Below are 14655 nucleotides of genomic sequence, written 5' to 3'. Positions count from 1 at the left end.
AAAGCCATGATGCTAAATACAGTGAGCCAGAAATCTTTGTTACTTCGTTATTTTTCTTGTCGCATATGATTTAGTGTTTTTGACTACAGGTTCTTTGAATCAGAATTTTTATTTTCAGGATGCGTGAGAAACATGTAAGATTACCTAACTGAAATTCAGACTGTATGAAGTAGGGCACTACGTATCTTACATCCAAGGGGATCATTGTGTATTTTTATTCACTGTTTATTAAAACATACAAATACCCCTTAGTTCATTCCTAGCTCATTTTAATATTATAAAACCAGAAGGATTCAAAAGGTTATTATTATTATGGTAGACACTCTACCTATTACTGAAGTAGGAAAGAAAGGGATGAAGTAGTATCTTCTTTTAAAATAATTGTTTCCTGTCAGAGAGCCCAATCCAGCACTGTTAATGTGCGTTTTCACACCTACATTTATTTTTGAAAGAAAAGTCCTACAGGCAGAAGTTCGTCCATTAAATGTTTAATTACACTTTCAATAAACTATAGGAAGGCTTGTCTTACAGGACTGTTCCATTCTCAGATCTATCACTTAAAATACCATGTGATCTTGGATTAATTAGTTAAAGTTTGTTAATTGTTTTTCTGTAGAACTGAATCTGAACGTAACTTCTCCATGCGATTCTGTTACTCTCTCCAAAAGCACCAAAAATGAGCTTGAGTTTTGCATGTAATTCTCCATTGTTAAGTTACTTAAAAATAAAATGAATTTGGAGTAAAAGTAGTTTGTCTCCTCTTGCGGCATTTTATTTTAGTCAATGGCAGATTGGAAGTATGTATGTGGGTTTTCAACATGCAAACTAGCTGTGCTGCCTTCCATTTCTATTATTGGAATGATTTTTGTAGGTAACACCAAGAAATCAATTGTGTCATTGCTGTAATTGTTCAGTCCATAGGAACAGTAGAAGAACATTTATCTGACATGCTTCTGTACAGGTAGAGCTGAATTTGCCATGTGTGACAGAAGAGTGGTGTTGAATGTACAGGCTCTGCCTCCACCATTTGTTTATTAAATGGATATGGGGAAAAACAGATTTACTAGTCTTCAGAAAAGTTCTCTCTTCATTTCTTCAACCATCGTCATCCATCTAATTCCCAGTATCAACCTTTTCACTATACATCCCAGGCTGTCTTAAATTAGTGTATTGATATGTATTACTGTATTTGGCTTTGCCTGATATTCTTTCTAGACGTGTTAAAAATATACTGGCTTGTGCATGTCTTAGTTTTATTTGGCAGGACTTTTAATGTAATCCAAAAAATGGTGGACAGCATGCATCAGAATCATGGGGAACTCTTTGAAACATAGACCCTCTGATCTGACTGTTCTTACGAGGTTTTCTGAGATGCAGCATTTTGTAGGGTTGCTGTATGCATCATCTTCGTGACAGAGTTGGGAGATGGCGTTCTTTGAGGACATCTAGTGACAAATGAGCTGCAGTCACAAACCAAGTATTTCACTTCATCTCTTCAGTTTTTCCTGAGATCTCTGTGAGAATTCGCTGGCAGTTTGCGGCCCTCTGAAAGGTCCCAGTACTGCACATGATCTGATCTTTTCTCTGGGTCCCTCTGTTGCCCTCTGTCTGAACTGGCTTTTGATAAATTGGGAGATTCCCATGAAAAAGAATTGGAATTTGCTCCTTTCCTACACTTTTGAGAGATCAGAGCAGAAGTCTTGAAAAATCCGGACACCAAAGCAGAGAAAAATTCCTAATGTACATAACTTCCCAGAGCATTGCACCCTTCTGATGTTCTTCTGGCCCATGTTCCACTGTAACAGTTCCAGTAGGAAATAAAGGGCAGTCAGGTGTATCCCTGAAGGCTGTGAAATGTGCCAATTTATAATGCCTAGTTAAAATTAGAGAAATCTTTTTGCTTAAAAAGTTTTGCTGATTTGAAATTCAAGCTGTTTTCAGAATGTGCCTTCTATCCATAGGGAATAAGACCTATCGAGTATGATATACTTACATTGATCCTCACATACAGTTCTGTTAAGGCCAGTATCATCTATGTAAGTATGTCTTTTACTAATGGTCATGACTGCCTATTCTCATGCTTTTTTCCATCATCCCAAAAAACAAGTGAATTAGGTTCTCTCCTCCAGCTTATATTGTTGAGAGTGACTGTTAAAATATAGAGGAAAAAGCAGGAAAAGACAAGCTCTTCAAGCACGCAGAGCAGGTGTGTCTCCAGGTATGAGAGCAAGTACACAGCCAGGGAGGTTCAGAACAGATGGTACCAAAGCCCAGCACAAATGGGGCTGGTGGAAGAAAAGCTGCATTTCCGACTGAGGAACAGAGCATGGCCTGCATCATACTGACTTCAGTCTGTAGCTCTGAACCTAAGCAAGTCAGGGCCACCTCCAGAGATGTCAATTTGCACTCTGTGTAGATCAGAATTTTTACTTGTGCGTTTGAACATACATCTGCTGGGGAAGAAGATAAGATAAGGAGTGGATGCCAAAGGAAGAGGGGAAGTGGTGCAACTCTTACCATTTGCTGTATGGCAGAATGGCAGGCATGCATGGGCCAGGAAAATTCTTTCAAGATTTAAAGATGAAAGCTAATGGTTGAACTGGGAAGGTGTTTGCCTTCTTCACTGTATCCTCATTCGTGTCACACATGAGAGTTCAGTAGCATAACTGAGGTGAAAATGTTGCAAGAAGGCAAGCTGAGATCTCTTGTAAACAGGAGAACCTTACTGCCTTCACACACAGGCTGCAGTCAGTGAGTTTTACTGCCTGCTTGTGCATCCCAAAGTTGTAACAAGTTGTTTTTTGGGCCCTCAAGACTTTGTAGTCTTAGAATAAAATATCGCTGAATAGAGATGTGGTGTTTTCAATACTACAAAATCGGTGGGGGTCACCAAGATTAATCATCAACAAGTTAGATGCCTACTCAGTGTAGGTCTGGACTCAATGGGGAGGGACAGAAACATTCAGAGAGTGGTACATCCCATGCTAAAATAGTCCAAACTGGATCAGATATACCTTCCTTGGGATTTCCTTTTTTCTGTTGACTATAGAAAGAGTTCAATGATAGCAGAGAGAAAATGTCCCACCTGATGGCTGAAAGTGAGAGATGAATCCTCCCCAAAGAGTGCAGTTGTGATGGAAGTCTGGTTTGTCTCTTCCCCTGTTTCAGAGTAAGGACTTCAGAACTTTTGCTCTTTTAAATTCGTTCATTGTTTGCAAATGGTTATCTGACTTCTGAGTAGTGGAATTTTTACTTTCAGACTTTTCATTAGTGAGTGTTTTAAGAGATAAATTTATGTTGTGATGAATCGTGTGAGAGGTGATAATCTGTACAGTATTGGATGAAGTAATTTCTTTTAAATGTAAATTGTAGAAGACATGTTTTTCTCTAAGTGTAAAGGCTTTTATGTAAAGCCTTTTGGGACAGATTCAAGTAATAAAAGTATTAGAAAAGTATTTCTTCTTACGAGTTGCTTGTGATTTATTTTATTAAAAATATATGTATTTTTCTGATTTACAGAAGTCTGCAATGTCCTACAAAGTTATTGCAAAACAGTATTTCTATGCCAGCTTTCGATTATGCAGAGAACAAAAGGCACTGTTGAATGCTGCTGGACGAGGCAGTGGTTGCTTTTTCAAGAGTGAAAAACTTGTCCTGCTGGTGGCTGTCTGCCTGCGTGTGGGTCTGGTTGATCAGTGGTTTCATACAGTGCACCTGCTGCAGTGGCTCGGCACATCCCTCAGGCTCTGTTAGAGGACTTCCCTCTCATCCACACACACACGTTTGCTGTGCCTTTGCTGCTTACACCTAAGAGCCTGTGTGGGTGGGGGCTCATGCATGTGTGCGCAATTAGATGAAAATAAAGCTGCGTCCCAATCAGGATCTATGCAAAAATGCATTTGTAGAGCTTAGTGGACAAGCCAATAATCTAACGAGAAGTCTGCAAACCTTTCAGTTTTCATCTGAGTGACTGAAAAACATCTCCCTCTGCAGAGATCGGTAGCTGAGGTACACTCCCTTGTTCTGCATTCACAAAGTCCTCAGTATTTTTTTTCCTGTATAAATAAGACTAAAAGGACCATCTAAGCAAGTTTTCTGATGCTAAAATGATGTACTACACAAACACTTTCCTAAGCTAGGCATCTGTATTCTGTAAAACATTTACTGCTTTAAGATACTTATTTTTTCATCTGTTTTAATCACATCTTTTGAAAATGTCTCAATAGATTTTTCCATTTGTAACATTATGACACTTGATAAGATGATTGATTATGAAGTGTTGAGAGTCCTGCCATGCAATCATTTATTTTTAAATGCACATTTGTACTAGCCAATGCTGAAATTTCTTGCAGGAATACATAAGAGATGCGAAACATAAAGCTTGAGTCTGATCGAATCTGATGCCTCTGGAAATAGAGTGCCACAGTACTGTGGTCTTAAAATAACAGATTCTGACTGAAACTGGAACTTCACAGTGATAAATATTATGTAAAAAATTATGGTCCGTCTTTGGTACAAAATAAAAAAGACGTACAGCTGTGGTGCAGACGAACGAAGACGTGTTTGATGATGATATCTTTCTTTCTCTGTGCAGGTGCCTGTGTCAGTGGCCATGATGACTCCCCAGGTGATCACCCCTCAGCAAATGCAGCAGATTCTCCAGCAGCAAGTGTTGTCTCCCCAGCAGCTCCAAGCACTTCTCCAGCAGCAGCAAGCCGTTATGCTGCAGCAGGTAATGTGGGTTACCTGCTTTGGACCGCTAGCGCAGGGTGTTCTCACAACTGTTAGCCAGATTTGATAGATCTTAGTTGGCAATATTCCATCGCTCATTACACCAAAAAGGATGAAAATGAGTGTGAAACTTTTCAGTCTTTAAATTTCTTGCTTTAATTGCACAAGTGTGAAATTGCAATTTTGAAACTTTTAACGTTGTATTGAAAACAGCAGCAGCAGTGGCGGATGCATTACAAATACCGAACAAATTGATATTTAAATTTTCAAGTGCCTAGGCACATTTTAATTGTAGACTTGCCAAAGAAAGTGCGAATAGAATTGTAGATAATTGTTGCTTTAAAATTCATAACACTGTAGTGCTCCCTTTAGTCATACAAATGGTATGCGGTTATGAAATTTGAATGTAACAGCTTGTTTCATCATAGGAAAAAGTTGTTGTTTGTTTTCTTTTAAATTTGCTTTATACTTCCAAAAATTTGTCCCAGATAAAGATGAAGGAAGAAGTTGCTGTTTCCTTAGCACAAAGTCTGGTGGCTAAGTGAAGAATGCATGAAGTTGCTATTCTTACAATAAACAGGTAGTGTCAGTGCTCAGTACCCTGGTGTAAGAATAGATTTTTGGACGCTTTGTTGTCATCCAGAAAATGATCTGTCTGATAGTCATACTTCAGTCATTGTGTGTTTAAACACTTTACTTTCTGATACCGTGATCATTACAGGCAGTTCACTTTCAGTTTTGAATCTGGCATTCCACTAAATGGGTTGACAGATTAATTGCTTTTTTTTTTTTCCTTTTTTTCCCCTTAAGAAGCAGCCAGTTTAGTTTGGCCTTAGTGAGATGTTGGTTTCTTACGAATAGATGAGTACAACTTCTAATTTGCTATATAGGACATATGAGGAACTTAGGTATAGTTACTTCAGGAGTTAATTTGGCTCTTGCATTCCCTTTAGAATACAGATTTTCTATACCCTTCTGTTTAGGATGTTTTGGAATCTGCATTGGAAAATTTCAGAACCGCCTTGGAAAAAAATGTATGTAGATCTGCCTCTTCAAATCACACTTTTGTTATGAGGTGATTCTTAATGGCTACGCCACCATATGCCAATCTAGAAGAGTTTAGGAGATTTATAATACTTGAAACTTTTGCCTTTATTTATTAAAGTCAAAATGGTTTATTCAGCAACAACTACAAGAGTTTTACAAGAAACAGCAAGAGCAGTTACATCTTCAGCTTTTGCAGCAGCAGCAACAGCAGCAGCAACAGCAACAACAACAGCAGCAGCAGCAACAACAGCAGCAGCAGCAACAGCAACAGCAGCAGCAGCAACAGCAGCAGCAGCAGCAGCAGCAGCACCCAGGAAAGCAAGCAAAAGAGGTAGGAGCCAAGAGCCTTGCTGATACATACTGGTATAGGCTGACAGAAGCTTGGAAAAGATGAGGCTACTTCAGGTCTTTTCCTGTAGCAAGAATCCAGCCATCAATGATCCGTTCTTGTGTTTTTATGGGGCTTAATAGCAATGTCGATGTATTTCTCCTGCTCCCCTGTCTGAGATGTAGGATTTGAGCAGTCCAGCGCTGCTGTTGTCTAATGTCCACTAACGAACCTGAGTGTGCAGAGCACTAGCAGTGGGGGGACATCGTGCTGATTATCCTGCAGGCAGCCCGTTTTGAGGAGGGAGCCACACTTCTCTCCGTGGCACAGCTCAGAGAGCATGCAAATTTAGTCTGTGGCTGAAAAAAAAGCAATTGAGCACAGATTTCAAAGTCACAGGCCCCTGATTAATGAACTGCTACTGTAGGTTTGGAGTGGCGAGTAGAAAGTTACAGTTTGATGTGCTCATAAATCAACCTGACAAGCTGGTTTCTCAGGCCTAGCTTGCACTTGTCAGCAGACTGCATCAAATATAAACATAATACAAACAAAACATGTTGAAGTAGTTAAATTGATCAGCAGGTATCCTAGACATTGTCTTCAAGCTGCCCATTATGCAAACGTTGAGGAAGCAGTCGTGACCTCCTGAGGCTTTGTTTCTGTTTGGATTTGTGAATAGAATTTCAGACAGCCATCAACTACGGAATAGAAATTGCTCCTGTATTTCTCCGGAGGCTCTGGGCAATCCACATGACTTGCTCCATTATGCAGTCTGTTTTCCAGTGAGCGCATCAGAAGTTTCTCTTTTCCCCAAACTAGAAAGGAAAGGTCTTCCACAGCAGCTTGTCTTTCTCTGAAGTGTGACTGCCTGCTTATACCCTCCTGAGTCTTTGCATACTCCAGTTTGTCTTGAAATGCCTCACAAAATTGGAACTTATACTTCTACTCATAATAGGGCACTTCTTTGCCTTGAATGCAGTGCTCGTTTTAATGTATTCCAACTAGAAGTGAGAGAGTGCTAACAGACCAGTGAAATGAAGGCTACATCCCAGTTTACTAATAGATCACTGGAGGCTGCGTTCATGGGCCACTGCGGACCAAAGTTAGTCAATTGGAAAAACAAGAGTGCCCTCAAATCACAGGAGGCCCTAAAGAGTTACACTTTTAGCATAGATGAATTTGTTATCATCTGCCATGAGCTGGGCGATTTTGTTTTTTCAAACGGCTGTTATGTACTTTCTCTTGACCCTTTTCTTTAGTGTGTCATTGAGCATATCTTGACACGTTCCCTAACACCTAATAGTTTGAATGTATATAACAGAAAATTTCAAATGATTGCACTGTCCAAGTATTCTGCAAACAGCGTTATTATTTTATAACTGAGCTTAAAGGGAAATAAGTTGATTTTACATTTTCGGCTTTCTAGCCTCCAATGCCCACTTTATTCTTTGATGCCTATTTTTCTTTCTTTATCAGCAGCAACAACAGCAGTTGGCAGCCCAGCAGCTTGTCTTCCAGCAGCAGCTCCTCCAGATGCAACAACTTCAGCAGCAGCAACATCTGCTGAACCTTCAGCGTCAGGGACTCATTTCCATCCCACCTGGCCAGTCTGCTCTTCCTGTCCAGTCTCTGCCACAAGGTATACCAATAAAACAGGATTGGGGTAATTTCTAATTCACAACTTTTTTAACCATTCTCTTTGCAGGAATGCTTTCTGCATCCTTGCATCTCAACTTTCAACAATTTCCCGTTATGACATTAAAATATTTTATTATTAAAATATTATTATTCATGTTACATTTTTTTCTTGAGGCAGATAAATTTGACAGCATACTTTTATGGAAAAAGTAGCTTTTTAATGTTTTTTTTTTCCTTAGACGTAAGATGCATATTTATTAGCCTTATGCTATGAAAACAATTTCTAATAGCAACACTATTCAAGCACCATTGCTTTTCTCTGAGGAATTACTGGAGTCTGATTTAGTGTGAACGTTACCATTTCATTTAATATAAGTGAAGAGATATAAAAAGAATGAAAAAGTGATATTAAAGTTATCCTAAACCTCACATTTTCATTTTCTAAGAAAATAAAGTGTTTGGTATTGAAAAGTACTTTGAGTCTTCAACTGATGACACTTGAATTTAGGTACATCACTTAGAATTCATTTTCTTTGCTATTCCTTCCTTTTAGATGTGTAAAATATGAAAACAATTTTTGTAAGTTGTGAATGCAATAGTAATGAATTATGACTGACTAATAACAGTAAAGAACTTTACCAAAAAATATTTTGTCATGGTTGAAAGAAAATAGGACACGAGCTTTTGAAAAATGAATTAGCTTGGAAATAAAGACTACTTGCATTTTGAGACAAGGCAGAGACTTCACTTGCTAAGGACTCTGTGACCCACACAGCATGTGTTTCTATTTGTGTTACTGTATAGAGGTGAGCTAAATGTCTGTCATAAAAACTACATAATGTTCTGATCTTTGGCACTTTGGTCCTGCAGCGAGCATTGTTTAGACTGTGTTCATGACAGATAACCTTACTTTTAATTGGCCTTTACGCAGTATCTGGTTCCTCCACCAGATAACTGTTATGAAATCGAAGCTTCAGTAATTAGATGAGCAAGGGCAGAGTACACAGTGTAAGACAATAGTGTAACAAAAAAAAACCCAACATCAAAAAGACGCAGAAGAAGGCATGAGAAAGACGTAACCATTTAAAGCTTCAGTCACTGGAAAGCAGAGAAAAATGTGTAAGTTGTTTCCATATATTGTGTTCTGTGGGAAAACTGTAAGCATACCTAGATTTATAAAAATTGTGGCAGCAGGAGAGAGTCACAAATTAGCTATCACATCACACCTTATTATTTGGGAAGGGCAGTGAAGAGTCATGCTGATTCATGAGCTTGGACATGTGAGAGTGATAGTACTGGTTTCCTTCTGTGCAAAGTCGGATTGGGCCCAAGTGGAAAAAAAGTAATTGAAACACATCCTTTCTCTGAACACCTTCACCTCCTACAGCCTCCTCTTTTACCATCTGTTGCAAGAGGAATTCCTCAGGTTTTCTCTCTCACATTGAGCAATCCCCATAGATTTCCCTCAGCACTCCTACCAAATTAATTTCATGCAACAGTCATTCATCCACTTCTAGTAGAAAAACATAAAAATATCCTTTTTTAAATAAATAGTATAAGTTATGGCCAAAATTGATATTAAAGAAATTAATAGAATATGAAATGAATTAAAATATATTCAAATTGTTCTTTTTAAAGTTAATCTCCTGTTTGCTTTTGCTCTGTATTTGTTTGTAATAATAATGAATGCTAGTGAAATACTTCATTCTTCCAATTTTGTTTTCTAGTATCTGCTGTGTATGTGGGATTCCTCTAAATGGAGAAGTGAATTGGTAGGACCTTGATGTTTGATAGGACTGATAGGAAACATTGGACATTTCCCTAGGAAGACCTCTCAGTGCCTCCAGAAAGGCCACTGAGTGCAAGGGGAGCTAGAGTGATGAGAGTAAGAAGGAATATCTTTCTAGAAACATGCTGAAACAAGTTGAGAACCAAATGCACAGCTGTGCTGACTCACAGTTCTTTCAGTGGGCTTCTATTATATCTCATTTCCTTGATAGGAAGAAAAAGCACCCCATATAGTTCATAATGTAATGAAGATTAGTGCTTTTCAGATCTGTTGAAATTTTCTCCTAAACCTTAGATTTACACTTAGAAAGTATCTAATCTATACTGATTACTAATTCTATCACAGATTTCCCTATTTGGAGTTTGTGCAAGAGTAAGATAATCAATCTTTTGTTTCATTTTTCTCATAAAAATGTGACACTTTTTCTGTGGAAATGTTAAATTAAGCCATCAGAACTTATTTAAGGCAGTACACATTGGATGTGGTAAAATGTTTTTCTCCTTCCACTGTGTTACAGGATATATAATATGGTTATAGAGACATACGATATACGTTTTACAAATGTGTAACACAAACATTTTTATATGTATCCACTTAGATTGCAGTTACAAGGATGACTAAAACAATGAGAGAAGCACAGGAGGATTCTTGTTTTCTAAGTTATTGGTAATAGAGTCTAGTAAAACACAAATTATTACTGACAAAGAAGGTTTTTTGCATTTGTTAGTATGAAAAGACATAACTTCCACATACAGCTGTGTGGTTTGCTCCAAGCCTAGTTACTGCCTTTAAAGGACAATGTTTTTCTCTTAATGATTAGGTACAGCAAATAAGATGTAGGATTTGTTTGAGCATTTATTTTGAGTGAGATCTTCACTACCCTATATCCAGTGGCTCACAGTAAGTTACTTCTGTGTAATGCTATGCTAATGTTTACCTAAGTGCAAAGGTATATAAATGACAATAATTAAAAATAGAAGCTTGAATTTTGTCAGACTAGGTAGGAAAATGAAAAACAAGTTCATGGTTGAGTTTTATAAGTGTTCATTTTACTATTTATTCAAACGTATAAGTAGGGTAGATAGTAGTTGGAAGAGTTAGAAAACTAATCTCAAAATTCAGGAGTTGCTGCTGTTAAAATACTGTAGAGTGAATTAGTATTGGTTCTTTTCACCATAGTTCTTTTTTATCCCATCCTGGGTATCATGTTTCATCCTTTCTCTTTTAATTTAGTGTGGAGAGGGTATTTTGAGAATTATCACAATCTGTGAAACTTTAAAACTTACCTTGATTTTACATCCAGACTAAAATACCTGTCAGCCATTTTACAGGTCTCTTGTAAAATGGAAGTTAGCCTCTTCTAGATGCCAGAACTACAAAATGGTTGTAATTTACAATTAATTATATATTCCCTTCTTAATTTGATACTTTTGAAGTGCTGGCCCTTGATCCTTTTATCCTAAAGGGCAGCTGACTTTCAAGGTGTTCTAAAAAAGTGATAAAATTAATCAGCCTGAGCCTAAAGAGAAATTCGTCTCTGATTTTAAAAATCATCTGTAGCTTTACACTGTGGAGAGATGGGTTCCCAGACACTCGGAAGAGAAAGAAGAGGAGGAGGAGATGACACTACATGGGAAGGGCCATTATGGCAGTCACCTCCCACTGGGTGAATTCACCCACGTTCTCAGACTGCCTCTTATTGAGCTCCTGCAGGGCCCAAAGTTTGGTGATACACGTGTATGAAAATTTTCTTACCATAAATCACAACAATATGTTTTCCCTTTGATTATTCAAACGGAGGATTTTATTCTTCGTTTTAATTTAAGTATAAACTTAGTTTATTTTTTTCAGTTGCAGGAAGAAGGGGAGAGTTTGTAGAGAATAATGTCCTATGTATATCATGCCACCTAAATGAACAGGTTACTTTTCCTTTTAGTTTGTTATTATATTTGCAAGTAACTGTTACTTACCATGCTAAAATGGGTTATTTGCAATGTTGCTGGGACGTACCTCATGTACACAGCAGTAATTACTTAACTTCATTAAACAATTACAGCTAGTATTACTATTGCTCCAGTTACCTCTCTCTCTAATGCAGTAAGTTCGAGCCTACCTTTTTTCTTCCGTAAAGCCTAGCTTTTTGGCTGTACAAATATGATTTAAACTCCAGTTTTAAGACTTACATTCCAGTCAGCTTTGTCATTAACAGAGTTTGTCAATGGGTGTTGGTATCTAAGACAGAGAAGAAGAACACTAAATAGTAGTCTAAAAATGAGCTCCTTCTATAATTTAAATAAAAATGAATATCTTCCAACCAATTTGTTTCCACACAACCTCAAGAAATTATTATTTCTGTAAATTACTTGCAGTCTCTTCTTTAATAGCTTTGCATACTTCATGGCAAGACAGTTATTGAGCAGTATTAAGGAACTTACTGTCATTTTTCATATTTCTCATTGAATCCATTCTAGCAGTGTGAGTTCTTATACCTTCAAAATAAAAAGTTATCTAAGAAACAGATTTTCTGAACAGTGAAGAAAGATCCTTACGTCTTTATGATGCATCTTACTTACAAGCAGAACTATCCTTGGTTAAAAGTTTGAATGAATTTTAAATTTTTAATACTTTTCTGAAGACCAGTAAACTTCAGCTAATTCAGAAGGTTGGGACAAAAATTCAGTTCAGAGAACTTTGGTGTTTGGAATGCTTTGCATTCAAGCAGTTGAAGGTACTGTGACAGTGTCCCATCTACGAGGGATGCTCCCAAAGTAATGCTTCCTATTTTTTTTATGTTGGCCCACAGTATCAGACGTGGATGTTGGTGATATGCCAGTATAGGCTGAACCTTGCCACCAATATGCAGTTCCATTTTGTTGCTGTGTGACAGATGGTAGCAGAGGGGAGGTTTGACAAATGGTGTCTGATATGGAAATGCCTATGAAGCAAATTTGCACCATTAAAATCCTCCCTGAGGAAAAATTGCACCCACTGACATTTATCAGTATTTCTGAATGTTTGGTGAGATCAACCAGTGGATGTGAGCAAAGTGAGGCAGTGGGTGGTCAGAGTGGTGACAGAGACAGTGGGTCACCTCCACTGGTGTAGATTTTGATGAGCATAGCCTGCAAGCTCTTGTCAATTGCTGGCAAAAATGCATAGCTAATGATGATGAATGTGTTGAAAAGTTATGTTCTGTAGCTGGGAATTTTCTTTATCAAGTAGTGTTACCGTGTTGTTTGTATCTCTAGTACCTTCAATGGAAATAAATAGAAGGCGTTACTTTTGGAGCAACCTACATACTTCCACTTGCTAAGAAAAGATGCAAAAGATTAGCTGTGCCAGGCTCAGAAAACAGTGGGAAGTCAGATCTTTCACAAAATTTGTATGGTCTTCTACATTTAATTTAGTATTGTTCAAAAGGGAGGTGTTACTTTATAAAGTCTGGCTGTGACAGAATATGTGTATAGTTATGATGAACTCTTCATCTTTCAGTATCTTAATTTCCTGCATTAGATGCATAATACTCATGTAATATGGAGAGGGTAAGAGAACACTCCCAGCTCTTCTCTTTTGTTTTGTGAGTCGTTGGGCAGAAACATTTTGTAATGTAAGTTTCCACGACTTCGTGCAAAGATCTCAGTTCATTGCAGACAACCCTAACACAGATGTGTAAATCCAATCTACAAACCATTGCAGTCTGTGGCTGTGGATGAGTCCTGGAAACCACTAGTTTTCAGACTACAAGTAGAGTACAGAGCAAATTTGATCTGTATCTGCAGTGATCTTGTGGCCAGATTCCAAGACAGTACTGTGCATCAGGCAGACGAGTTTGAGAAGCTCTTCAAATATTTTATGGCTACTCATGACCCCAGGAGATGGAGTCTGCTGTCTCCTAGCCAAGCCTCTGACTTGTTTTTCACGCCAGGGATGGACAAAAAATAGTGGAGGAATTCAATAGTCTACATTGTGTGTAATTTAATCTATGTATGGGGAATTCTAAATGTCCCAATTTTGTTACCTTTCTGCTTGTTTGTTGCCACTGAATGGCTCCAAAGAGCTGAACAGGATTGAATGAATATATAGGTGTCATTAATTAAAATGTCTTCTGTGCAAATGTTAAACGTGTTAAGAGCTCATAGATTTCATTTTTGTCTGATGATTTGTTGTCTGCTTCTTCCACTCCCTACTTAAAAGTTTAAAGAAAATAGTAATGTTTCTATCCCTAATATAATAAACTTTTCTGTTTTAAGTAAGAGAAATTCTGAAAGTTGAGATAACTGTGGATAAAATGAGTTATGTTTTCCTGTCAAGAAATGTATTATGTAGACAACAAAAACCTAATATGCACGTGTATTCAGTTGTTCGAGCTTTTTTAGTTTTTCAAGAAGTGGTTGCAAGTTCTTTGTAGCTTTTGTTCTTGGATCCTTGTGTAGTGTTTCTAGAAGGAGCATGATGTTATTCAAATTGCTGATTTCTGATTGAGTGTTTATAATCCAAGAGAAGACAGCTAGATTACCTGGATTCTAGCTGAAGAAAAATGAATTTATGTTTTACTACACGTTGATTGTGCTGGAAAAACTACATCAGCTTTATTGTTGGCATTAATCCATTAATAACACTGAGCTCATAATATGAAACTCTTATTTTGTTGTATTAGTGGGGCTCTCTTTCGTTTTATAGCTGGCTTAAGTCCTGCTGAGATTCAGCAGTTATGGAAAGAAGTGACTGGAGTTCACAGTATGGAAGACAATGGCATTAAACATGGAGGGCTAGACCTCACTACTAACAATTCCTCCTCTACTACCTCCTCCACCACTTCCAAAGCATCACCACCAATAACTCATCATTCCATAGTGAATGGACAGTCTTCAGTTCTAAATGCAAGGCGAGACAGGTAATTCTGATATGAGATTTCAATTGTACTTATCATTTGATGTAACACTGTTGTTTAGCATCTGAAGTCACATTATTTCAACTCTCAAAATAATATTTAACGTAAGTTCTTAAGGTATCATGGAGAACAGATTTTTCAAAACTGTTTATCAATTGACTGCCTCTTTCAGGCATGATGTCTAATTTTGCAGGTGCAAGTGCAATTATTGTAAGTCTTGCTACGCATGAA

The 14655-nt window shown here is 37.7% G+C and overlaps 1 protein-coding gene across 2 annotated transcripts in view; it reads left to right on the top strand.

Annotated features, from left to right (window-relative positions):
- Positions 1–14655, top strand: part of FOXP2 (forkhead box P2) — a 121542-nt gene that overhangs the window by 55411 nt on the left and 51476 nt on the right. The window contains exons 2-6 of one of the 2 annotated variants that reach the window (XM_042815612.1): positions 4595–4732; positions 5915–6109; positions 6686–6688; positions 7583–7745; positions 14214–14427. In XM_042815612.1, the coding sequence (XP_042671546.1) occupies positions 4613–4732; positions 5915–6109; positions 6686–6688; positions 7583–7745; positions 14214–14427 (695 nt within the window). In that variant the 5' untranslated portion in view covers positions 4595–4612. The remainder of the gene's footprint in view (positions 1–4594; positions 4733–5914; positions 6110–6685; positions 6689–7582; positions 7746–14213; positions 14428–14655) is intronic. The other variant, XM_042815613.1, reaches the window with a different exon arrangement.

This window comes from Centrocercus urophasianus, unplaced genomic scaffold, assembly GCF_019232065.1.
Source record: "Centrocercus urophasianus isolate 14NV4802_14NV808 unplaced genomic scaffold, USGS_Curo_1.0 seq_15, whole genome shotgun sequence".
In the NCBI taxonomy this organism is placed as follows: Eukaryota; Metazoa; Chordata; class Aves; order Galliformes; family Phasianidae; genus Centrocercus; species Centrocercus urophasianus.
Note: the sequence above shows the minus strand (reverse complement) of the source record. Positions and strands in the feature narration are given on the sequence as shown.